The sequence below is a fragment of the Diadema antillarum genome, unplaced genomic scaffold (genome assembly GCF_040938485.1).
Source record: "Diadema antillarum isolate AM-2024a unplaced genomic scaffold, OU_Dant_1.0 seq00001189_RagTag, whole genome shotgun sequence".
In the NCBI taxonomy this organism is placed as follows: Eukaryota; Metazoa; Echinodermata; class Echinoidea; order Diadematoida; family Diadematidae; genus Diadema; species Diadema antillarum.
Window position 1 is genome coordinate 1,360,320 of NW_027271987.1, and position 27,600 is coordinate 1,387,919.

At 39.8% G+C, this 27,600-nt stretch overlaps 1 protein-coding gene across 1 annotated transcript; it reads right to left on the reverse strand.

Annotated features, from left to right (window-relative positions):
* Nucleotides 1-3,149: 3,149 nt before the first annotated feature.
* LOC139744572 (uncharacterized) lies at nucleotides 3,150-17,983 on the reverse strand. The gene is made up of 4 exons (XM_071655005.1): nucleotides 17,645-17,983; nucleotides 6,394-6,586; nucleotides 5,684-5,844; nucleotides 3,150-3,530 (listed from the first exon to the last, which is right to left on the reverse strand). Exons 1-4 carry the CDS (start codon nucleotides 17,828-17,830, stop codon nucleotides 3,150-3,152), a joined length of 921 nt encoding a protein of 306 aa, XP_071511106.1. The 5' UTR covers nucleotides 17,831-17,983.
* Nucleotides 17,984-27,600: the final 9,617 nt, after the last annotated feature.

Below are 27,600 nucleotides of genomic sequence, written 5' to 3' on the forward strand. Positions count from 1 at the left end.
TGAAAAAGGCTGTAGTGAAATGCATTCATGAAGTATGTAACTTTTTCACGGAGGAATGTAAAGACGTTGGGCAAAGATATTAATAATCGACTTGCAAACCATTTTACCTCCAAGTCGAGACAAAATTGCAGTTTCTTTATGTATAAGAAGGTAATATTCTATCACATTATCATGTGGAATCGTGCTTTTATAGATTATATCCCTATACCCTGAATTCGACACACTTCCACGTTTTGCATGGGTTTGATTTCTCCCGAGGTGAAGAGGGGATATTTGTTTTGTTTTTGTTTGTTTGCTTTTTGTTTGGGGTGCATGTGAAGTTAAAGATGAGAAGATAATAGCGTCAAAAAGAAGGAAAAGTGTAAAACAACTTTGTGTCAATGGAGGCTTATTGTCAGTGTATACCTTTATACACTGTTTAGACCGGTGTAGGTCTCTGTTAACGGTAATGTTTACACACGTATGTTCGTGCATCGCTATACACATCTATACCATTAAATTTGTGTATACAGTATCTACACCATTGTACACTAAGTGTTCAATCAACTATAGGGTATACGTGTGTGTAAATATACTAGTTATTAATAGATTAGTGTAAACCTGTGGATAAGTGTACATCTCTCATTTGCCACATGCCTGAAGCAAAAAATGTACAAGACAAAGTCGTGTTGTTTGATTCTTGTAATCAACGTAAATCGTCCTGGGTTCTTTATAGGTCTACAACAAGGAAAAACGGTCGTTTTGTCATTTTATGACTTCAACAATCAATACTGTAACATTAATGTTGTAAGAGCCTACTTATTTTGGCGTGGTACTCTAAAAGGTAACATAGGAAAGATGTGGGAGAAGTATATAGAAAAATAGAAAGATAGACGGATAGATAGAGACAGACAGACAGAAAAACAGATAAATGGACGGACAGATAGATACCAGATAAAACAGATTGAGATAGATAGATAGATAGATAGATAGATAGATAGATAGATAGATAGATAGCGGTAAACGAAGAGGGAGGAATGGGTACACATATATTCGAAGCTCAAGGTTGTAAGCCATTAAATAGGAGTAATTGTATCAGTACGTGATACAGCTTGGAAATACTCATCCATTGTCACCACTACATCCAGATACTTAAAACTGAGTAAAATCTTTAGTTTGATTCATTAATGATAAGATAAGACGGACTCGATACTAGACTGGAGTGTATAATAAGAATGGGGCTTGTATATATATTTCATCGATGTGAAATAGGCGATGACTTATCAAGTTCCCCCCTCTAAGTGGGACAATATCCTGCCATCAAACTATCATGAACACGTGAGCAAGAGAAAAACAAACACTGAGTCTCGTGAATCGAAACCAGGTCTAGGTCTATTGGAGCAAGGATAGTGTCCCGGACTGACGCACTATGGGGGTCAATCTTTCTTGCAATCGGCCTCGTTTTCGGTTTTAAATACGGGAGCCATGTTGCTTTATGTTGGGTAGAATAGGCCTATACGGGGAACCGTTGGAATGGGGTTTGTGGACAGGGGTTGCGTCTGTCGAGAAATGGGTTTGCCGTAGATTTTGGAATGTTAATACATTTACTGTATAAGCCGTAACTTTCGAGAACAGGATCAATAAGGAGAACGACTGACAGTTAATACGCAGAAGCGTCGTGGATGACGTTTGACAACTCAAGATTTCTTTCTAGATTTCATGATAGGGTGGAAACAATGGTGGAAGCTTTATGGAAAATGAAATATCCGATATCGCACTAAATTGCTGGAAGACTTTTTTCTTCTTCTTGTTCATAAAAAGGGAAGCGTTGCAAACACGAACAATTCGATCGGTACCTGTTTTAGGGACCTAAAGTGCCATAAAGATAATCACAACTGACAGCGTATTATCGTTTTCATGATCGTACTCACAAGACCAACGGATTCGAGTTTTGGTCGGCCTCGGGGATTTTCAGTGTGAATTTTAAAAGAAAGGCAAGTTCCCACTACCGTAGGACTTCCGCGATGGTATATCATTATCATAATGAATTACAAAGCAGGAAGACATTAGAAGAGATGAAAATTGCCATACATGTAGATTAGTTGATCGTTTGATAATTTGGGAAGTATTACTAACCCTATAATGCTTTACATCATTATTGTTAAAGGAAGAAACAATGTGCAATGTTTATGATACAAGCGTGTTAAATACACAAGGAATCTTAGGAACATTTTTAATCGTATTTGGCAGCGACGACACGTCCATTTCTTTGTTCCACAAAATTTGATATCAAACAGCTGAGATTCATTCATATATGAATATAAGTTTGTAGAGCAGTGACTCTTCATATAACGCAATGAATATCCGGGTTATTTCTGTGTGCGAAAGACTCTGCGCGTATTGCCAATAAGGAGCGACACAGCCAGATATGTCACAGCCTCGCACACACAGTCATGTCACGAAGCACTGGAAGAAAGACGAAGTCAGGTGGTAGACGTAGGCAGTGGAGATAATTTTCGCTGCTGTTTTCTTTTCAGGTCTAATATCTTGCCTCAAGGTACAAAACCAGAACCAGTCCCCAGAATAGCGGGACCTGGATCCAGAGTGGGGCTCATTCGCTGGATGGTCCTATCTCTTGGGCAAACACAATGTTTTAGACCTGCACGTTGCAATTCAGGTTTCACAGATAACGTGTTAACGAATGTATTGCTCACTGCAAGAAATGTCTTCCTATACAAGAAACGTCAGGTACAGAACACGTACCGTCGAATTCCACTCTCCTCCGCACATAGAGTTGGGTTCGTTCTCAACATTCTGATTGGTTTCTTTCCAAAGGGTTTCACCTTCAACACTTAATAATCTGCCATCAAAGAGTGCAACAGTCATAGCGGGAGTGTCTATTCCGTTCACACATGCTATATGGTTATCACCGCTTGAGAAGCAGTACAAACTTCCCGCAGCAGGAAGAGTGGCGTATTTAGCCCAGATACTCTCGATAGACACTGTCCTTGCTCGCTTGGGCGAAGCCTTGTCCGAGGTACTAAATAGCATAGTCTGCTCACACACAGGAAAGACATGTGGTAAAAAACAACAACAAAATACTTTCAAATTATAGAGTCAAAATGGAATTGTTGGGAATGTTTCCATTTTCAATCTCCGCGAGTTTGGCACTAGAAGAAGAAGAGCGGTACGGGAACCCTCTGCTGGGGAGAGCCGCCATCGCGCCCGTGCTCGACGTCCTGCTCGCGCCTGAGGAAGGGACCGCGGTCGAAGCCGTCGACGTGCTGGGGCTGTGCCTTGGCCGCCCAGACGGAGAAGCAACAGAGGAGGAAGATGCCGAACGTGGCCGTGGCGATCATGCACACCGACACCATGATCTTACTCACGCTAGAGCCATCCTCGTTCATGTCGCCCGCTGCGTCGCCACTGGCCTTGTCGTCGTCTCCGTAGGAACCCATGCTCAACTGCTCGCCCAGGAGAAAGAAACCGACGATGATGACGATGAGGAGGGGGAGCGATGCTGCGCTACCCATGCACATCACCTGACGTGTCTATTAGAATAGGAGAGATGATAAACATTTGTGCGAATTTTATAGATATTCTAATTTTGAAATACTATAGAAGTTACAGGTATCATAAAGGCAGGAAACAAATTCCTGGTGTATCTGAGGAGAACTGCTTAGTTTTCAAGTGTTTGAATTTTCTCTTTTTATTTTTTATTTCAGGTATTTTGTTTTTCTTGCTAAAATATTTTCCTCTTCTATTGCAATGATTGTGTAGGACTGAATAACCTTGATTTGGTTCGTCAGTTTTTGATTTCCATTCATTTTCGTCTTTGCCTCATTTTTTAATTCTTGTTCAGGCGTTCAGTCGTAAATGATTTCCGCTGTTTGACTTGTCATTACCCATGCACTGAATATGACCCCAAAGACTTCAAACAGAATGATTAAAGAGAGAAATGAATATCTATCATTTTATGAGGTCGGCCTTCGAAAACCTCGTTGCTGAGACGGTTGCTTAAAGACACCTTGTCTCGATAACTAAAAAACCCAGAAATAATCTAGGACACAAAATTCAAAGAAGGAACAATTTTCTATAGAACGCACCTTTTTTTTTCTCTCTCTTCTCAATGGGGTGCTTAACTACAGTTTTGGTTGAGATGGAGATTCAGATTTCAACTTTTTGACTTGATGACTAGAAACCATTCACATAAAATACTGAAGATATGCAATTCTGAGAGGATGAAAACCGTGGGTTTTTTTTTAATGACTGCGATATTTTAAAAAAAAGAGGTCTTAATTAAAGGTGATACCAACCTTTTATTAGGACCACATTGTTTTTTCTTGTTTTTGGATATCTCAGCCATTTCAAAGCCGATTTTCATTAAATATGTTTTTAATTCCTCTCAGAATTGTATGCTCTGATAGTGGTTTCTAATAATCTTGCACAAAGTTAAAACCTGAATCCCCAGCTGAACCCAAACTATACCATCCCTTTATGATTTTTGCCACGCCGAGGAATTCTTTGTAATTCCGGACATAAAACGTGATTGATTAACCACACAGAACCGAATACGTCTACCAAGGTTATACACGACTTTGCACTACATTGCACTTGCACGAGATACCATCGTTTTGCTGTTTTTGTTTGTTACTTAAAACACACAAGGGTGGGTTGATTGGTACTGTCTTGCTTCTTCGGAATATTAATGTTTAATTACACGGTAGGGATGCATTTGAAAATATTTGCTGGTAAAACATCCAGTACATGAAATTACATCAGGAAAGAGAGCTGGTGTATTAGGATATGGATGTAATTGCACGAAGTATAATTTCATCGTAAACATAAGTATTCATTACTCCTGAGTTTACCCACCTATCTCTTAGATGCAGTTGTTATTGATTAGGTTTACGTTTACGTTTAAGTCAATATTTTAAACATGAAAGAAACAATTTCATTCCCTTCACAATGTGACTGTAAATTCATTAATTTCTGCTGAATTCAGGTCAGACAAAGGGCACTGGAAATATGAACGGTTTTGCTTCTGAATTTTAAAAAAAAAGTACTCAAAGGAGAAGGAATTAATGTATTGTATATATTTTGCTCGGGAATCATGCAAGTTTACCCGCATATGGCTCGAAAACTATCTGAAATCCGTGATCTAATCGCACAAAATAGACTTGGGTTCAGATTACATGTGAAAGGGACGACAATGGGTCTGACAACAAGTTGATTTGGTGAGGTTTCCTCTTATGGGTCATTCCCCCGTTCCCAGAAATACACCAAGAGGTCTTCGTGCGGGCTGGTTCAGCCTCTCGCAAAATTCGAGGACATATTGTGAAAGTGCAGGGCACTGCCCGCCCGGGTTCAGGTAAAATTGGGTTAACAGGGCAAGCTGACATTACAGGGGTTCTACAATGAGCATGATGCAACTATGAGAATCTAATATATGAACAAACAAGGGCCCAAAGCCAACATGAAGCGGCGTAAGTACTGATTTTGAAGTGCAACCTTGAGAGAGTTCATGGCACAGTTCCTATCACATACAGGTCTGCATCCATCAATGTGGCCCTAAACGAGGGGAAAAGTTGGCAGGATCGTGCACATTGTGGCAGAAACAGATTTCCCGCGTAAACAAGGACATCGGCAAAAGTGATAACGAATGATTATCTTGTGCGGATTCACATGCTGAAAATACACTCACCAACAGCTTCTGACGAAAGCGCATGTACTTGGGCTTGTACGTCTGTTTGCATATCTCACATGAGGTGGCCCCTTTCACATTGGTCCACTTCTGGAGACACCGTTTGTGTGTGAACTCTGCCGATCCGGTGCAGCCGCAGGGAGATACCAGTTTCTTGCGACCTGACAACAGGAAGCGCGAGTATAAACATTTATCTGTGTCTCGCGTGACATGTGAGGCACGTGCGTTTATGCAATTAACCTTTTGGATGAATCTTCTGACCAACTTGTTTACGGGAGTGCACTGAGCTGAGAGAATGTCCATAAATAATTTAATGTCATGTAATGCGATGTAATGTGATATAATGTATACATGAATACATTGTCATATTGCACGAGGTATTAGCATGTTATGGGCAGTACATGTATTTTGATATCAGACAGTATCAATGCGACCTTTAAGTCTTGATCACGTGACTATGGACGTATGCTACTGGACGTGTGAAACTAATGATACGGAAAAGAATATCACGAAAACAACACATAGAATGTAAGATCCAGTATTCATGAACTTCACTCGAATTGGCACCTATGGACACTACAAAAACATGCACCAGAAAGCTTGAAGAATTTAGGGTGATCAACGACAAATGAAACGCGCAGTGATGCCAGTGGTCATATAAGAAACCAGTTGTGAGAGGGTTGAGGTAACGAAAAACGTTCGGCCCGTACCTTTGTCGTCTTCGGTGTCATGGCAGATTCTGCATACGGGCTCATCTTGCGACGTCGTCGATATCGTAACGCGGTCGCTGACGACGGCGGTGGGTTCGAACTTCGTCTTCCCCTCCTCGTTTGTGAGCGTGAAAACTGGTGTTTGCGTCGACGTAGTCGTGATCGCCGATACCGTCTTGACCTGGTACACAATCTGTAAAGATTTGAATGAAAGTAAGAGAGAGGGAGAAATCGTTAAGGAAATTTGTCTTACTAAAACAACAACAAAAAACATTTCAGGTAATTGTGAATACATACTGTAATACACATAGTTGTCATCTATCCGCGTTGCTATAATATCAAGATACGGATCACATTACACTGCATTTTCTTCACTTGAGCACCTATGTCTTTAGAAGAGTACATGGGTTTGTCTCTATATAATAATTATTATGTTTGTGCAAGTACATTGACATGTACCTGCATTACTAGTTCGAAATATATCATTAATGCTACATCAATACGAAGACGAAACTCCATCAAATAAGAAGACAAAAGAGGAGGAAGACGATGACGATGATGATAATGATGATGACGATGATGATGACAATGAAAAATTAAAAGACGTAGAAAATGGAGAAGGTGATGACAAACACAGAAGACAAAGATGACAGCGAAGGAGTTGGAAGAGGAAAAGGAGGAGAGGACGTCGGCAACGACGAATGCATTTACAATGACCACAGAGACTCCAACTCTCCCGCTTTCGACAGGAGATCTCCCGCCGAAAGCCCATTTTTGCAAAATCTCCTGCTCTCCCGCTTGAGATTTAATTTCTCCCGCTTGAAATGGTTTCTTACTTAGTGTCATCTTATGTTGAATAATAAGCCTTAGATAGCATGAGATAGCATCTGGAACCCTAGAGCTGGACCCCGGCCACAAGGAACTTCGCACTTCGCGCACATAAAGTTGGAGTCTCCCGTTTGCTAAGAGTTTCAGGCGGGAGAATCTCCAGATCAGGGGGGTGTTTCATCAACGTTTGTCAGCGCTGACAACTTGAATCACCATAGTAACAGTCAGTGACCAGAGCATCTCAGCCAATCAAAACCAAGGATTTTGCTGAAATTGGTCAGCGCTGACAGTTGTCAGCGCTGACAAACGTTGATGAAACACCCCCAGAAGGTGCTTGGGGTTGGAGTCTCTATGACCACAGTCTGCCTGAAGACATCAGAAGCGCTCACAAGTTTAGAGCTTCACTGTATAGATCCACCGTCCTCGAGCCATCGGGGACTGCATTTGTATACCTATTCGGGTTTAAAACACTATAATTTATGTTGGTCATACAAGGGGGCTTCCAAAATAAAAAGAAAAGATGATTTCAATGGCTTATACAAAGTCAATGAGTCTGGGGCATTGTCAGTGTCTATGTCAGTGCATAACAAATTACTCAGTAATAGACATTGTTAGACATTTTGAATTCGTCGTTTTGTAATCGTCCAAAGAAAGATGTTGCACGAGGTTGCAAAATTCTGCAGCCCGGTTAACCTTCACTAAAAAGTTCGATTCAATATCATCAATTCTCCGTTCTTTAAATTGGGTGCCTGTAGGGAAAAAAAAAGGTGTTTTTACGATTTTGTTATTAGTACATCATTCAGTTTATTCCCCCCCTCCCGTTTACCTATACGTGACTCGATTCCCAAATACAATCCGACACGAAGTCTACATTCATCATCAGATGCATTGCTACTCCAAACACCCAGAATAAAACATGGATGGAGGGATCGTGCTTTCTCCGTTATGGGACCAAAATAATGGATTCAGTTATTATCATTATTACCATCATTATTGTTATTATCATTATCATTATTATCATCATTATCATATGACATACTTAGGCCCCCCTATATGGCTGAAATAGACATTAGCAAAACATCGCCCAGATCGAATAGGTCTATTAGCACCATAACATTTTGAGCCATGAGGAGGATGCTTTCGTGAGATGGAGAGAAAGAGACGAACAAATTTATTGGTGAACGTTGATTGGCGCTGAGAGAACCAAGGGGGGGGGGGGGGGGCGGTGACACAAAAGGACAAATGATGCTACTCATGACATATAACTTGTGATTGTATGTACTGGAAGAATGTAAAGCAAGGAGGAAGGGAAAAGCTAATTATCAATGTCTTCCGACTACTCCGTCGACCTGCTTGGCTGTAGGAAAAGTCTAAGGATCTCATCATATGTCTTCTTATTTTAGGTTTCGATTCAATGCTGAAGACGATGTTTCATCATTTTACACATCAGGCATTCATTTTGTTATTTATATATTTATTTCTATTTTTATTCATTTATTTATTCATTCATTCATTTATCTATTCATACATTTATTCATTTATTTATTTATCTATCTATCTATCTATCTAACTGTCTATTTATTCTCATGATTCTCATTATTTTCTTTCCTCCCCCCTTTTTTTTTGGGGGGGGGGGGGGGGGGGCATGCAGAAGACCCATATTACTCCTACGGGTTATCCTACACAGGATTCTATGGTATGTCAGCCGGTGGTAGGTAGGCAGGGGTGGATCCGGGAATTCCGTGAAGGGGAGGCGCCTTTGCAAAATTACAGGTGGGTGCACGTACCCCATTCCCCCCCCCCCCCATTTTATTTCTTTTGTTTTAATGAAAATAAAGAGGGCGCCCCCTCTGGATCCGACACTGGATAGGCGAACGGCAAAGGAGTTTGCAAGATTTGATACGAGGTGACTAACCACAGTGATATGAAATGGCAACAATATATATATGCAAGGATATAATATGCAAGGAGGCATTCATTCCCGTGTCTATTTCTCGCAACACTTCCCGTTCTATATAGACGCTCGTACCAGTTGGAGCCGACTTGGTCGGTTGCCTCTCTGCAATGTCCTCTGTATGTAATCTAACTCCACCCCTTAGTATTTGCAGTAACGAAAAAAAAAATCCTGGATCTTTCTTTCTCCTTGGCTGTCCCATTGTATTGAGACCACAAACCACCTTACAAAATGTGTTGTGTCATGGCTGATGTACAGTAGTTCTATGCGCCTTTTAGGCCTACACAGCATGCATAATGACGTCTTGTTGTGTTTTGTGCGACCTCAACGGCGCATGAAAAAAAAAAATCTCCGCCGTTACGAGTGTCAAGAAAGCAATGACGCGGGCAATATACCGCCCCCATGCACCCTGAATATGCCAATCGGGAAATTGACAAATAAATGAATAATAAAAAGATCTGTAACGAAACAAATTCACTGGCTACGAGTACCCGCACAATCCTTGTATGTTTAAGGTCAGTAGTCAGATTTACAGGTGTAACATTTCATTGTTGATATCGGTAACTGAAAACCTACCGGGTGATCATGAGCGGTTCGATGCACGAGTTAAACTTGTATTTTGGAACTTGCAAACACGATGTGTATACATGCATTATTTTGTTAGTATGTTTGGCGACGATCGGGCAAGTTGTCTAGTTATTAGAGGCAAAGTTTCCTACAAAGGAAGTGATACACAATGTTTGCGCGACGTATAACTGACAAACATAACAGTTGATTACAACGCAGAATGTCCTTGCATATTTGAAAGCAAACAAAGATTCTCGACAACGTTGCCAAATCATTACTTTATGCACATTTTTCCGGATCAGACCACCCCCCCCCCCCTCCGTCCCCTCTCTCCGGATGTTGCCTTGCATGATACTTCCTTGATTTGGCAAAACGTCTGACAAGGTAAGAAGAGATTCATGTAGTCCACGCAACGGGTTTATGTGATGTGTGTGATACCTCATTGGACTACTACAGAGATCAGTGCCATAAATTCATAATTGTATGTCCCATGTATATTATACTATATAGGGAGATTCACCTCCCTGATTATACAGTCCGTACAGACTTAGAACTGTTCAAGGACTCGCTGCATTTCTTCGCATTGATCACGTGATGTGATACAGAGCATGACACTGAAGGGTGGAAAGAAAGGGACAGTATATACAAAGCGCATTAAAGTCCCTGCCGGAGGCCTTGTATACAGTATAAGACAGTTGGACTGGGCAGCTTCATGGTTGGACAGAAGGCTGAACAATGACAAAGACGATTATTTGAGACGATTTTCTGTGTCGTCCTTTGTGCTGAAGGTACACATAGTTTCAGGTCGATGCGTGCAATGGAGATGTACACTGTTTTTAAGTTGTCGATCGCGCGGTGCATTGGCCCCGGGTATTGGCACACATTACTGACAGCAGTTCGAATTACGCCGCTTGCAAGAGGACCTAAACACAATTGACCCCTCCAAAGATATAGCGAAAAGACTGATATATCATAAGTTAGTAAACACTTAATGATATGTTCTCATATCCAGATCATGGTAAATCGGTCCTGATCCAGTTCCTCGGATAATTATATCTCGTTTTAGGACAAGGTGTTGGAAACTGTAAACATCCATCGAATTCCCGCCGTCTGGGACGACGAAGAATGAGTTATCGTAAAGCGTAGACATCCGCAACAATAATATTGATTGGGTGCCGAGTGCTCAATGAAATTGTAAAACCATGACTTTACAATATCATTTGAACACAATGTAACCATAAAAAACACACACACACGAGAGATATGTACAGTACTTGGTGGTCGTATCCTGTTCAGCGAAATATTTACTTTTCTGACGAAATTCTTACAAACAGGACTATGGACAATATTTTTTCTCGAATAGATTTCAAGAAACTCGCGAACGGTAACACAGACACATGCACCATATAGTATGTTTCCGTGGAAACCACATCCGTCTCGTATGGTACTTCAACTTGTACATGAAACTGATATGCAAATTAGGTTTTCTTTGTCAAAATGTCTTATCTTCTGCTCCGGGAGAGGTTCCTCCATCGTCGGCACAACACATGGAAATACGCACAAACTGAAGTGTCCACATTATTTCAAACCAATGCTTCCTACACCGTATGTCAAGTAAAACTGATTCATGTGTCGGCTAAATTCTTCTAACAAAGTTCTTCAGCTAAGCATGTCTTTCGTCATGCTATCGGCAGATTTTCCAGTTTTTTTTTCACTGAATGCATGACTAATGTATTGCTTGACATTGAGTCGCTGTCATCAGGCTCCCATTTCATGAAACATGATGCACAAGTTTGCTTCATGAAATTGTATGAAATTGGTGGAATTTGGACGGGCGCATGCAAACTCCACAAAACTGCGCCTCCTGGGGTGTTAACCAGTCCATGAGAGTCACTTTGTGTATGAGATTCGCACCGACACACCAACACCTGTGCATCAAGTCTGTAAACCACCTGGACTGCCCGCTCAGTGCAGGGTCTTAATATCTACGCCAGATGTCACAAGGCGAAATGTACCAACGAAAACACACGTGAAATCGGCATATCTTGATCTACCCAGCACTGCTTTGAGGCCTATCCATACTTCAGACAAGAATCTCTGTGATTTTAACCGCTTTTATAGACGCACCGTGTCTGATCAAGTTTTGTCTAAATCCGCCAAGGATAGGCATGTAGAAGCGTTCCTTAATTTGTGGCAGATAGTTATAACAGGGAGATACGTGCTCGTCTTAGTACCTTCATTGGTTGCACCCAATAGGGCCTACAGTTTATTGAAAGATTACTTTGGTCTCAAATAAATTTGCCTCGAAGTACAGAAAACTCATGTTCATGACTATGTGTTACGTACGAGTATGTCATAAGAGCCAGTAGGCCTACTGGCAGGTATACCAGTCCGGCATTATAGACCTGCGCCAATGTGCTGTGAAACGTTCCACCCCTACCCCCCCCCCCCCTCCCATATACCCCACCCTTCTCTCTCGTTTGTCCCAAATTTGGAAAATTACGCGATGGCAAACCACGGCTATCATAGCAGCGCGATAACCGTGCAAGCTATACAGAGATTGCTAACAAAATGAATATCATCCCCTATCTCATAACTGAGTTGAATTGTCGGACAGACCTGATTAGTAAGTCCACGTCACGTGACAAGTTTTGTGTTCACGTTCGCACATTGATCCATGACTTGTGTTCTATGAAGCGCACTTTTTATACTGATGGTAATGTTTGTTTTACACGGTGAAACCTTAAAATGCTAATAATTACCATGGAGTTACAATAGCTCTTTTATGGAATTACAGAGACACATGGCAAATATTTACCGTATGCGTACTATAGCGGCTGTTGTCCCTTTTGATAACGCTTCATTGAGATATTGTATTTTAAAAAAATGAGGGCAATTAAGTATATTGGTCTAGATTGATTTCCAAAGTAGCAGTAAGTTGGCGGTTTGGGTCTTTTTATATGTTCTTTTAACTTTACATTCTTCCAGTTTAGATTAAAGTGTAACTATACGTATTTTCCAGCGATATTAGAACTCTAATCAAGAATTAGTTAGTTGAATATAAAGCTTTACTATAGATCTTAGACATGAGGGACCCACATACTACAAGCTCTGTCTTTTTAGTGGGTCCCTCCATTTTTCGCATTTAAAACAACGGTATACATGTATTTCACTTTGATCACTTCTGTTTCTTTCTTGCAATACAATGTATGATTACTATAGGTCTTCAATTGTTGTAGTCTTTTTATTTCACTATGTTCTACTTACCTTATTTTCTGTTACTAAATGAAGTGAAACATATGTTTTTGTTGAAAAATGAAATAAACTTTGAATTGAATTGAATCCGATTTCATGTCAAGAAATTCTTGATAATGACACATCTTAATCTCATATAGAATCTCATTTGAGAGCAGGTTTCAGGCAAAAATTTCCGGACATAAAAGAAGAGAATAAAGAAATTAATATCTATAGAGAAGGTTTGAATTGAAATAACACACGACATACTGTTTGCAACGCAGGGAAGTTAAATTCATGCTCTGAACTTTTGACCTTACATAAGGGGCCTATACTGATGCAAGCTTTCTATCAACGGGTAAACTTGGGGAAGGTTAAGCCCTGAACAAAAGGTTTACACAACAATACCCAAACTTGGACTCGTTAATTTTTAATCCCTCGGCACGGATTAACGGTTGGTCAAACGCCATTCAAGTTCATGGCTAACTGTTAACGGTCGACGTGAGGTCCAACAAAAGTCCATTATCGTTGTGAAAGTAAACGCTCGATTGAACTTTAAGACGTTCTTTACTCTACTTTACAATGCACTTTGTACAAACCATGCTGAACCTCACGTGATCTCTTCGCAAAGAACCGCTGTAAACATCACTCTATTATATTACTATAGGCCTACGTTGAAAGGGGGTTATGGTTTCTTTAAAATAAATGACTGTATCATCAAATGAAACATGGTGAATAAGTGTACTAACTTCTTAGCGAAACAAAGAGCAAAGTGGTAAATATGACATCACAACATTGAGGAGATGAAAAAGGTTTTGATGAGAGCGCGCGTTGAGCGCTGTCACAGAAGTGGGGAGGACTACTCCGTATAGTGCAGAGGAACCCGGGAGAGAAAACAAAATCGGATCAGAATTCCACACATGCGCCCGTGCAGAACTCGATGTTTGCATAATGGAGAGGTAATTCCCACTATTATACCTTGCACGAGAGAGTTTAATATACCTCCTTGCTCTTGTATACCATCTTGACTTACGCAAGGATTGCAGTGACAGTTTTGTAAGTTTCAGTAACTTATACATAATGTCCCACTATTTGCGCAATCAACCCCCAGTGAGCTGTACTCAATAATTATTTCAGTACTATTCTGTAATGTATAGATGATACTAATAATAACTATTTTTACAACATTGATATGGTCTCCTTTATCCAGGTTATAGCCTCTTCAGTGTTGTCACTCTATCCTCTACCAAATGGCCTGCCAGTGTAATTACCCTATAGCATTGCCATAATAGTATATACCTATATGTATTTGTACCCGTCTCGAGAGGGGCATAATGGATACTTGACGGGATTTGAACTCGGGAACTGACTGTGATAAAACGTACTGCGATGAGAATAATGATAAATATACCATGTGAACGGTCACCACAGTCTTCGTGTCCAGTGTCAAGGCTGTGGGATACATGCATAGTGATGACATGTCCAGAGAGATTATGGAGGAACGCCTTTATTCCTTACTGATCAATGTCATTAATTAGCGTCATTAACTGTCATGCTTTCTCCACTGTTGCGCTTTCACTAAAGCAAAGGATTTATAAAAATAAATAAATGAATAAATAAACAAATAAATAAATAGATAAATGAATGAATAAAGAAAACGTGCACTATCAAGTGACTACTATAAAACCTTCCGTAAACTTTGATTTGTAGACTATTATATACCATAAAATGAAAGCTGATAACAATGATAATATTTGACTGACATTGAATCTTGGTCAGCACATAACAGATAAACCTCCATAACTTAGTTTTACCAGTCAATAAAAAAACACAAATTTTGGAGATAATCTATCAGAAACACTTTGGCGAGCTATATGAATTAAACTATTTGTTGAATTAAACTATTTGTTGAGTTACAACTGGCTGTCTTAAGACTACACTGGCAAAGACTGGATTTTGCTTTTCAAATTTGTCTGCTCAATACCTGTAAAAAGTATTTGCAAGTGGCATCTTGTAATTCGAGTTCATTGCTCTGTATGAGGGACACGAAGAAAACATAGACCGCTTTCACCCAACAAGCATCGAACAGCGAAAGATAAAAGTTCCTTTATCATACACATTTGCTGCACCGTTTAATTCGACCATGGATCTACAACAGAATCGACAATGTCAACGGCTGTTGACTCATATCATACCAACTATCTAGCACACAAATAAAAAACGATAGCAAATCATCATTATTTAATTCCCCCAGATCGGCGCCATCAACACTTGTACTGTTTTCAACGTCATGGTGGTTTGTTGTTTTCAAGCTTAAGGATCAGAAACTATATCGGGCTGTTCACCATGATTTTTAAAAAGAGGGCAAACCTTAAACGTCTGGCAACACATAACATGCATTTCAGCAGATGGGTCTATACGTACAGCCTGTCTGAAGACAAACTAGGCTATAAAATGGAGATAAAGCGATGGCCTCTGTTTCTGACGTTCTATTGACATAAATACATTTAATGTAAATAATGTCTCTTCGATCTACCTACTGCAAAGGACTATAGTACCATGTTTAATATCAGTTTAATTGTGGACTTCAACACCTTCAAATACAAGATAAATTCTGAAGCACAGTGTCAAATAGAATGAAAACATAGATAATGACATTGGATCTCTTGAAAACGTCGTATATTGACAAGTCAAACTGAATCATTTTCGACTTGCACATCATGAAATTACGACCTTCAATCTCGCACGTGGGTTTAAAATCGGCTTTGTTTCCTGCCCTTTCTTTCGACATTGTCTGTCTCAAGTATCGTTCTTCTTTTTAAAAAGTCACCAACGACGTGACCGAGGGATGATAGCGGAATAATTGCTGATAGAGTTTGTGGTCGCCGAGAGAGGACAAGGTAAAACAGTAAAATAAAAATGTCTATACCCGCTGTGATAGGGCCTTGGACTTCCCTCTTAACCAGCAATAATCATATTAACCATTTACAAGCCCTCGGTGCGTACATTTTATTATTTCTATGCGAGGTCGGACCCGATGGTGTATGCCAAATACGAGAGGCCTTCAAATCACGTTCGTCGTCCCATACATTATAAAGACGATATCTACCATTGATACACGCTTATTAGCCACATCACGTGCTTTCAAATTAAGCCCCTCTCTCTCCCACCATGTCAAAAATTGTATTTACATCACATATAATTCATATACAGTTTACCAAAGGTGATTGAAGGGATAGACACCCTTTACAATCATACCCACATCTGTTGCAGACAGATTATCAATATGCAAACTAGAGAAAACTCGCCAGATCATGCGTCAGAATTTTCATTGGAAACGGTCAATCTGATGGGTCACTGGAAAGACAGATTTTTCTCGAGCCATGGCATATGCAACAAAGATAAAGATGGCCAATAATTGACCAATAACATGATAATTATGTAATAAGCGCTGTCGTGTGGACGATAATGAATGAAATCACTTCTTCTTCAAAATAATGACGAATATAATCATAAGAGCGAGAAATGGAAATGTTTGTTTGTTTGTTTGTTAAAATATATTTATTCAGGATAAAAAGTTCAGCAAAAGCTGTTTTACAACAAAGTCCTGCACAAATGTAGAGCAGCTTAGCCTGTGTGAACCGTGCTACGTGATAAATCTGCACAGAATCTTTTTATTTTTCCTTTTTTTTTGTTAGCATACATGTATTCAGTCCAGATCCAGATGAACAAGCCGTTGCTCAATCCTAACTGCTGTTTGAGACATGTGCGTCTTGTACTTTGAACTTTTTAGATTTTCATTCAGTGCGTTTTCTCCTTCCGTCTTTGCAGGGAGGTGGGAAGTCCACCTCCCTGGTCTGTGAGCTACCACTATCACAACGCACCATGCAGCGAGTGACCTGTTTGCACCACGATCCCAAACTATACCGCATCTTTATGTATTGTCCCTCACTTAAGAGAAATCTCCACAGCATGAAACCACACGGTTCAGTGCCATCATAGGCTGAACGGCTTTTGTAAGCAGCCCATAAATTTGGCGCGTTGATATCAAATTTTTATCATAAAAATATATGTGCCAACCAGTATTTAATCAAACCGGGTCACAAGACAGATAGGCCTATACCACACAGATGTATTACAGTTCATCTCGCTGACCAACGGCATGAAAGGGGATTGGAACTAGAAGGGAAATATGGGAAATGATTGTAAGAATTTACTAATGCATGATATAACTTGTAATGAAAACAAATAATGATAATAGTATGGTCTTCTTTATTCAAGATAGCTTATTCGGCTCAGTGTTGTCACTGCTCTACCAGAGGGTACGTACGTCCTGCCACTAAGGATTGATACCTAAGAAGCGCCGACAGGTACCCGTTTGAATACGCCTGGGTCGAGAGGGACAGAGTGGGTAAAAACGTCTCGAAGGGAGGCATTTGACGGGATTCGAACCGGGGATTTCCTATGGAATGTCCAGTGTCTCGTCCACCCTCACTCACAGTGCCCCTCCACAGGCCAATACGATATTTTGGATTGGCAACTATTTTTAGTACAGACGACGGAGCGGAAAGGAAATTTTGTAAATCATGCCATCCTATGACATGATTATCTAAATTGCGTGAATAGGGCACACCACACATAGTATGCAATGTCAGCCTACGAACTCACCGATTTGGACTCCTCTTCGACAATAGGTGTGTCCTTCGCGGGAGCTGTCCCGTCCATGCTTTCGGTTTGTTGTGTCGGAGTTTCCGCCTCTAGCATTGGCGCTCCCACTTCTTGTCCGGTGGTCACCGCCGTGGGACTGGGGCAACCTGTGGCTTCCTCCGTTGTATTCGTCGACTCTAGCTCCATGTCCACCCAATGCTCGCGTGACCTGAAAAATAGACGAGCGAGGAGAGAGATCGGGGATGGTTTGGTCAGATGATAGCTGGACAAGGAGGTACAAACGAGCGTATTATGCGATTAACAGTGTGCCGTTATCATCTACCACAAGCGGTTGTCCGTGATAATCTGCACGACGTATTATGTGGATATGACGACCAGTGTATTATGTGCCAGTTGATATCGTGAGACTCCCGTCGTCTGCATATCAGTCAGTCATGGTTGACTGAGCGAGGGTCGCATGAACGGTGGTGGAGTTTTGTGTACAGTGGTACTGGGTACGCGTGATGAGGCTGTCACGTGTGATCTAGATAGAGGAGGAAGTTCAACCTGTAAACGTGCAAGTTACACCGAGGCGAGGGAGCGTGGAGCGGAGGAGTGTGAAGCAGAGGGGTTACCTTGTTTATATACAAATCCACGTTTTATATATAAAAATAATGTATGTGTATGAGTGTGTGTGTGTGTGTGTGTGTGTGTGTGTGTGTGTGTGTGTAGGCCTATATTGTATGTGCATGGAGATGTGTGAGTGTGTGTATGTGATGTGTGTGTGTGTGTGGGGGGGGGGGGGGGAGGTATGAAAACGTGTCAAACGTGGTGCATGGTGGTATAACCATAGGTCCATGGTATAACCGCAGTCATGATGGGTCAAAAATATTAGTCATGGATGTAACTTAGTAACTTAGTAACTTGCATGAATGTTTCCATGTTACTGAATTTAGAACAAAAGATCGTGCAGGGAAACACGTCTGTTTAATCATAATCCAATCAGTGCTTTAGCAATAACAGACAGGAGATGATGATGATGATGATGATGATGATGATGATGATGATGATGCCACTGGCAGAATCTTGGTTTGGACGATCTTTTTTTTTCTTCTAGACGTATCCAAGTAATCTAAAGAAAAATAATAGAAATATTATCATAAGATATAGGCCTTTATGATACATACTACAAGTATTTAGATATCGTTTGGCCACGGATTAAGTGCCGATCAAGGTGCCATGAATTAATTCAAACCAACGTATTATTGGACTGCTTAGTTTTTTAGTACATGTATATGTCAGCGGTGGTGGGGAGGCACCACATAATCGCGTAGTATGATGTGGGTAACCAAAACATCCATTTCCAACAACAATGAAGAAGGTTCATGTTCTGTTATAATTGTATGTCATGTTCTGTTATAATTGTATGTCATGTTCTGATGTGCTGCATATCATGTATACCAGCCACGTAAGGTGAGGATTCTCCTCTTCTTCATTTTCTTTCCAAATCTGGAACTATAATCAACAGGAAAACAGTCTAAATTGCCGTGAGACTCATACTCTCTGATCATTCGCCCTTGCCACCAATGGTCCTGCATGCGTTTCAGAATTATGTGGTTTTCATGCACGTGCCTTTCGGTAATAACATTTTGTGCCTTTGTGTGTAGGGGGGGGGGGGGGGAGGGGGACTGGTACATTATTGCTCTCTTGTGTTTGGGTAGAGTTTTGTTTTTATTCAGTAATGACGTCATCTCAGTATAGTTTCGACCTGATTTCTTCCTTTCAAGTTAGTAAATAAATTAATCAGTTTAACTTTTATAAAGTGTGGAATGGTTTTAAAAAGTTACAATAAAACAGAAAGTTTATTGGTCCAAGTACCAACACAATCCCCTGACAAGATCAAGTAATCACGATCATTTACATATATTGCATATATGATTATATATATATATATATATATATATATATATTATATTTGTTGAATCAGAAAAAAAGAAAGTTTGCACATTTCTCTGCTCTTTCAGAGCCTGTATACTACGCGTTATACGTGAAAGCGAAATGGCATTCCCCGTCCAAGTTGATTTTCGGTATATAAGAGAAAATATCAGACAAACATGTCAGGAAATCCCTAAATACAATCTGACGAAAATCATCAAAGTTACACACGGAATTTCAGTACTTTCATAGAAAACATATATATTTACGAAAGAGTGATATTACTCACAAGCATACCGAAAAATATCATGCCTGTAAAGAGTAAAGAAATGTGCCTGAAAACGAAACAATCATGTTCTCATACTTACGAACATTCTCGGGATGTAAATCAAGGAAAATAGAAATGTCGCCCATAAACAGAACGTAGCCAATGTCCCGTCTTTTGAGAATATTGTATCTGTTGTGATCACGACAAACAGAATGTAGCTTTGTCCTCGCACTTCACGGATCAATGCCACTTGAGATGAATCAAAAACTTCGCACGCCATTGAAAATCTTTACGAAATAAAGAATATATCTCTCTAGGTGGTTGCTCCAACCCGAACGCCATTCATTCATGTCTAAAAATGTTCCATGTCAATTGAAAAGACCGAGCCACGCCGTTCCTTCTAATGGCATTGAAAGAAAATAATTATCTTTTATCCAATGTTAGCCACAGGCAAAGTATTCCCATCATGTGGCATGTTGGCACGTGAGCTGGCGGTTATCGAGCATACTTCGCAAAAGTATTCATATACTGAGATTTCATCATTTTTCGCACAGGGATGACGAAGAAGAAGAAGGAGGAGGAGGAGGAAGAGAAGAAGAAAAGATTATTGGAATGAGCGAGTGTCCATGCGTGATTGGTTTAATGGTCTGCAGACTGAAAATTTTGACATCAAATTCTCAGAGATCATTTCCGACATTGCGCCAACAAAATACCCAGAGCAGTATACACGTAAACTAAACAGTTTCTCTCTGAATTTTTTAGTTTTGTTACATATCCCGAAGGTCCGTGTATCCGAAAATGAATTAAGTTTCGTTAATCCATAAACTAAAACTAAAAACAAAATAAAACAAAACACTCAAGGGCTAACAAACCTTCGGAATTAATTACGAACCTTCGAATATCATCTGCACTGTCCATACAGAACCGCAGTAAATTCCTTGATATTATGCATTGGTTTCACACAACTATTCGTATATCGTTTTCATCTCCACCGCTTAATTCGGAGGTGCCTACAATAGTAGTACGAGCCTATAAAATGTCAACTATAATAATGTTGGATAAGACTGTGTCTTTAGACCAATCGGTTTTAAAAGGACATTCCAGACAATTTATATATTTCACATTATTTAGTACATAGACTGATAATGCCTTGTATAGATTTGGGGAATTTATTGTGGTCTTTATAGGCAAACAAGCCAATACTCTGAAAAACTCAAAACACGTTACACTGAACACAGATGATGGCATAGACTAGAGGTTAACATATTTCAGAAATATAGCAATGTACTTCCTATAGGCAATACCACTTGCTTAACAAGTTCACCCATGTTGAATTTATGCATTTTTTTTTCTTTTGCGCTGATTCATTGAGTACCCAATTATGCATTCTAAATAATATGTGAAGCTGGTATGTCATCGTCCTCGCTCATTGTGATTTGTTTTGAATTTTGCAAACATTCTTATTCCGCAGCCCAGTCAATATAAATTCTGAAACTCTGTACCCAGTATAACCAATTACTATTTACAGATGTTCAGATGCAAAAGTCTGAAAAATCATCTGGAGGTCTCCTTTAAATCACTGTAGTCTGTATTAATGTCGGTCATAACTGGGGCGGGGGGATGCTTCCAACATAGAAAGAAAAGAATCTAATGATTCATTGTGTTATGCAATGAGTGAGGTACATTGCTATGTCAGTGCATAAATGAACTTTTGTTAGGAATACTGATCCCCCCCCCCCCCCCCCCGTTTTGGCTGAAATAGATATCAACATAGAAACAGCACCCAAACAGAATTGGTCCATAACAATTACGGACCGATTCTATCCTGTACATCGCAATATAGAAGAGGCAAACATTCGCTATATCAAATAAACACGATTTTTAGCCATGATATTACACGCGTTTATTACCACATGATAATTCTACGCACACTACACATCTGATGTAATTGTCAATAGTCTACACATTATATCAATAGGGTAAAGGCCTATTAACCTCCGATACCTCTATAATGGATGAATACAAAGGTAATGGAAAATTACCGTCTTGTCTGCGCTCTTTCGAGCATTACATTCACGACTATTCACCGTGAAAATTCTGTTTACGCATTTGATATGTGTTCAAATCGGGAACTTATAACATTAATTCTTTATTTTCGAGCGCAGGCGATGTCACGCATGTGTGCGTGCGTGTGAGTGTTTACAGGCCCTACTTATTGTTAAATTGCAATTAGGTTGATTTTGATGGACAGTGACTACAAAATAGCACAGTGACATTTCCGTCATGGATTGTTTATGGGGTTAAAATACGATATGAGAAAACTGATTTTCGGGTATGAATACGATAGGAGAAAGCAATACAGTCCCCCCCCCCCCCCCCCCACACACACAAATAATAATAATAATAATAATATTATCTAATGCGTAAGTTTCTGTGCATGTGCGTGTGTGTGTGTGTGTGTGTGCTTGTGTGCTGTGTGTTTATGCTGGTGTTTGTGTAACCACATCCGCAGTTTTAATTTCTACTTGGTGAAAAAAAGAAGAAGCTCTCCGATATATACCATATATACAGACTTACATAACAATAATTTATTTACTTATATTACTTGTTTCCAAATTGTGAGTATTTTGTTACCTGTACAGCAGTGACAAGTTTACAACGGTAATGAATGAAACTACCACTGAGGAGAAAAAGCGACTTTATCATGATTGCCATCAAAACTTTTGTGGAAATGTATACGCTGTTTGCCTTATGACTTTGCTGTCAGGTGTCCTGATATTCTAGCAAATCGCCAAGTGGTGCCTATTTGCCATAATGTTCTGCTTCCAAGCTAGACTCGTTCCTTTGTGCGTGGTTTCCTTACAGAGGATGGGCTTTTAACTTTTTGCGAGATACCAAGAAACTACTTATGAAATAGTACGGAGCATACCATTCTAAAAGGAATTCAAAGTTTATCTGATGAAAATTGGTTTTGGAATCGCTGAGATATCCAAAAAATAAAGTAAAACAAAGCGATTGTAATAAAAGGTGGGTCCCACCTTATATAAGGATCGCTCTGTTTTGGATATCTCAGTCATTTCAAAACCAATTTCCGTCAAATAAACGTTGAATTTCTCTTAGAACTACATCCTCTTTCACATTTCAGAGGAGACTTCTCATTATCTCACCAAAAATGTTAGGAACCTGAAGTTAGGTCTCAACCAAAACTAAACGATCTGTTTACATTCAAATACAAACACGTATATCATGCGAGCTATACTAGTCGTCAATTCCAAGGTCCACTGTGTTATACAGGCGTGAGTAGATCGGCAAGGTTAAAGCGGGTAGATGGAATAATAATCTCCTTGCAGCCACTACTTTGCTCTGGATCTTCGCTCACGTGAGCAGGCGCGAAGGTTTCTTCTCTGGATCAAGGATATTTCCTTGTTTGCATCAGAAGAACCTCAGAAGAATGAATAGATAATATACTCACAACTTACAATACATAAAAGTTTCTTTTATGGCTATCAGAACGCAGTCATAATATACTGACTGCAATGAGGAAATATAATATAATATATATATATATATATATACATTACATATATATGAATAATATGTGTTTGTTACCAGTGTTGGTGCATGTATTAGTAATATAAAGATATGCCCAGCCGTTAAACCAATTATATCGCAAGAACAATGACCATATACCAACATGTGCTTTCATACAGTCGCATTGTTACTGATATTCGAGATTGGTTCCCCCTCTTTTTCTGTGTCAGGATGTGATCCCACAGGAAATAAATCCTGCGAACAGAGGGCATTTCACATCCGAGAAAGACAGAGGTGATACTGTCCAATAAGCAGTGCCACGTCTGTTTCATACTGTGATGATCACGGTTCTCCATATTGTTTTATTTTTATATTGCTATTGTTTATAATGATTTTTTTGTTACAAATGAATTAATTTCGAATGATATATAGTGCATTTATTATTAACCCTCAAGTGACCCACATCTTACGAGCCCCTGCTTTTCAGTAAGCCACTTTTTTTCCATTCTAATGCTTTTCTTTTTGTCAATCTTGAAGTGTACTTTGATATCTTGGTGATTTGATAAAATTGTATGTATAGTTTAGTATACTTCATGATACTTTTATTGCGTATTTTCTAGAAAATGATTTCAAAAAATGATTGTATGATTGTATACTCTGTATTTTAACTGGGTTTTTGTTTTGTTTTGTTTTTTGCGAACGAATGGAATGGAAAGAAATAAGAAATAAATCTCAATTGAAGTGAACTGAACTGAACTATATTCCTGTCTCTAGTCACGGAAGGGATGATCTATAGCGGTCTCCCACTCCTTGACAGTCCGTCAACCAAAGTTCTATGCCCTCCAGGTCCCAATGAATGGCTGCATGTCTATGCTATAGGGTGTGACCATCGCTGCATCCACTTAGAAAAATGGTCCTCGACATTACTCGAGGAGAATGTTCGAGGTTCAAGGATTTACCAGCTGGGCATCAACATCCATCTTATATACCGAAAAAGGGAGACTACCATAAACCATAGGGTTGGCGTCACACTCTCCCGAAATAGACACAAGGATGGCCATATACGAACATGAAATTTTCAATTTCGCACTAAGTTGGCCTCAAACTCGGATTAAAATCCAATCAATAGCCGAAGCAAACACGATACCTACAGAAGACCACACGATGACACCAGGGCCACGAAGATGTTGATGTTTATCATGAATGAACCTTCGCAAGATCTTCGGGCTACTTTTTATTATTTTCTTTTCTTTTCTTTTTTATTTTATCACTGGGTTTTTGTTTTAGTTTTAGTTTTTGTTTTGTTTTGTTTTTTCTTTCTTTTTGCTTGGCGAAGATTTTGCAACCGCTCACGAAGTTGCCGCCGGATCCTGAAACACTCCATCGGCGGTCATAGTTTATTACAATGGCTTGAGATGTCCTCATGAATGACCTGATAAGTTTATATACGATCGGAGCCGAATTTGAACATTATTTATTTATCGTGTGTCCATCTTTATCCAGTGTGACATCTGCATTAAAACAACAACAACAGCAGCAGCAGCAGCAACAACAACAACAACAACAACAACAACGACAGCAATGGCAACGACAGCAAATTTGAGACTGTGGATGGGAGAGAGTCAAGACTTGATTCGAGAGAATAGCTCAATGGAGTTGGAAAACGTCATGTGGAGCACTTGAGACGACTTGATCACCGGTGAGATGAATGGGGGACCGGAAACAGATTGTGTCAAAGGTCAAACATCATACGTAGATCATTACAGATTACAGTAATGACTTGCGAGAAGGTTATCTGGGTGGTTTTTTTTTTTCTACAATTATATAATAAATTCTCTAATCGTCAAAAAGTTTTATTTGGTCACATCATTACATTATCATCAAATGGCTAGTGTTTTGACTCTATTATGAAGTAGGGCAATTCAATGGGGCATGTACAGAGTCATCAAATCATTTAATTGTAATTTGGTGCTCGGTAGAACAATGATTGGCAATGTACAATCTCCCCACAGCTGGTGTAGCAATGTAGCTTGTTTGGGACTCATTCTGTTATTTGCATTAAATTATGGCAAATGACACGAAGGGTTCAAAGCCAAACCAACAGGAACTAATTATCAATATAGGCTGCCAGAATAGTAGCCTTTCCTAACGTCATGGGTCCTGACATTACCTCGGTCAAAATATCATACATGATCGTATACCCGTATATGAGAACGCACTGCATGAAATAGTCGTTTGTATGACCAAGAGGGTATGGTTTAGTACATCCTCGGTATGGCCAAATATAGGCTTAGTGTGTGAAACTTCCTTGGTATTGGGGCAGCGAAGGTAATTTCAAGAATAACGAAACAATACAACGAGCACCTCCTCATGTACCGCCTCTTGAACGGCCACCTTGTCACGCTGCCAACTGATAAGGCGCCCTCTATTGACTCAGTTGCAATACATCTGTATGTGTGTTTGTTTGTTTGTTTGTTTGTTTGTTTGTTTGTTTGTTTGTTTGTTTGTTTCAATTTTCCAACTGAGTGGATTGGCAATATTCAGCTGCAAGAGCTGGTCTTCCATGGGTGTGAAGCGGACCACTTCACTGATGAATGAATGAAGCGGGATCTTTTATTATCCCCATCGGTTGTGACTCTCTCACACAAACGGACCTCCATTTTATGCCCTATCGGAGGCACAGAGTGTTTTGCCTCTTTATAGAGACAACATTAGGATAACAGGGCGATTGCACATAACATTGTATACAAATTTAGACTCATGAATCGAACCCGGGTCCTTTGGATTTGGAGACAGACGCGCTACCGACTGAGCCCAGTCACCGCCCTTTATGACTTCATTCATGGAAACTTCCGGATGACTTTCGGACTTTGGCATTTGAACATTTATAAATTGGTAATACTGGGTCATGGGATAACGAATAAGGGAATTTTCAACGTTCTCGACAAATCACAATCAACAAGGATGATGGCATACATGTATCAGCATACGAATGCATGGTTGGGTGCGTCAAGGAAGCAGAAAAAAGAAGAAGAAAGCATGCATAAATTCTTCACAGGTGAAATTGTTGAGCAAGTGGTATTGTATAGTACCAAGGTACATTGGACATTACTGGAATATGTGAGCCTCTGTGTCATCATCCTTGTTCAGTGTATCATATTTTGGGTTTTTCAAAGTATCGGTTTAAGGACCACAATGAATTCTACAAATCTCTACATGGCACTAGTTATTTAGTGTATCTGTTGCCTGATGTGAAATTATATAAACCATCTGCATGAAATACTCCCTTAATTGCTTAGCGCACAATAGACCAATTCGGTTTGGGCACTATTTGTCATGGTAATTTCTAACCGTGGGGGTGGGGGGGGGGGGGAGGGGCTTCAAGTACGCCTAACAAAAGATGATTATTTTATGCATTGACATTGCAACGCACCTGTCTCATTGCATAACCCATTGAAAGTGTTTTTGATCTTATTTGGAAGCCCCCAGTTATGGCCGCCATAAGACTTAGTTACATCGCTCTAAAATCGGATTCATCTATGTTGGGGGGGGGGGGTGGTATCTGTTTTGTTGTGTGTTTCCTTTTCCCCTTTATTCGTTCTATTTTTTTTTTTTTTTTTTTTTAACGGGATGAGAATGCCCCGCGTCTGCCTGACCTGGGAAAGATACGCGTCTTCCTTTCTAGTAATTTCCGTACAGGAATATAAATATCCCATCGCGGTAGAACAACAACCGCATCAAAATCAAAGAGCGTGTTTCTCCGAACATGGCTATACTATCGCATTCACCATACCTGGTGTTTGTTCCGTACCTCAGTGTTTTCATGTACATCTCAACAAGACGTCTCAGTCATGGAGACGGCTGTGTAAACTCCAATGTCAATCCACTTTTGATAAGGATGCTGTTTGTTTTGTTGTTTTCGTTTTGTTTTAATGTATACTTACTTACGCAGTCTGCCCAACATCCGCAATGGAGATCTAGATTTCAATTCAATTCAAATCAGATTTTATTTCCACTACCATGGATTCTTTCAGATACAATCTAATCACGACAAATCACTGTAATACAATATAGGGCCTAAATATAGATTTGATGCGGAAAAAATGAGCGGTGCATAAACTATTTGTTCAAAATCATTGTGTTGTTGGGAAAGAGAGGCCCACGTAAAAGACAAGCTAGTAGAGAGGTGTGATGGGCCATTTAGTGAAATAATTGGGCAAACAAAAGGAAAAAAGTGAAGTAG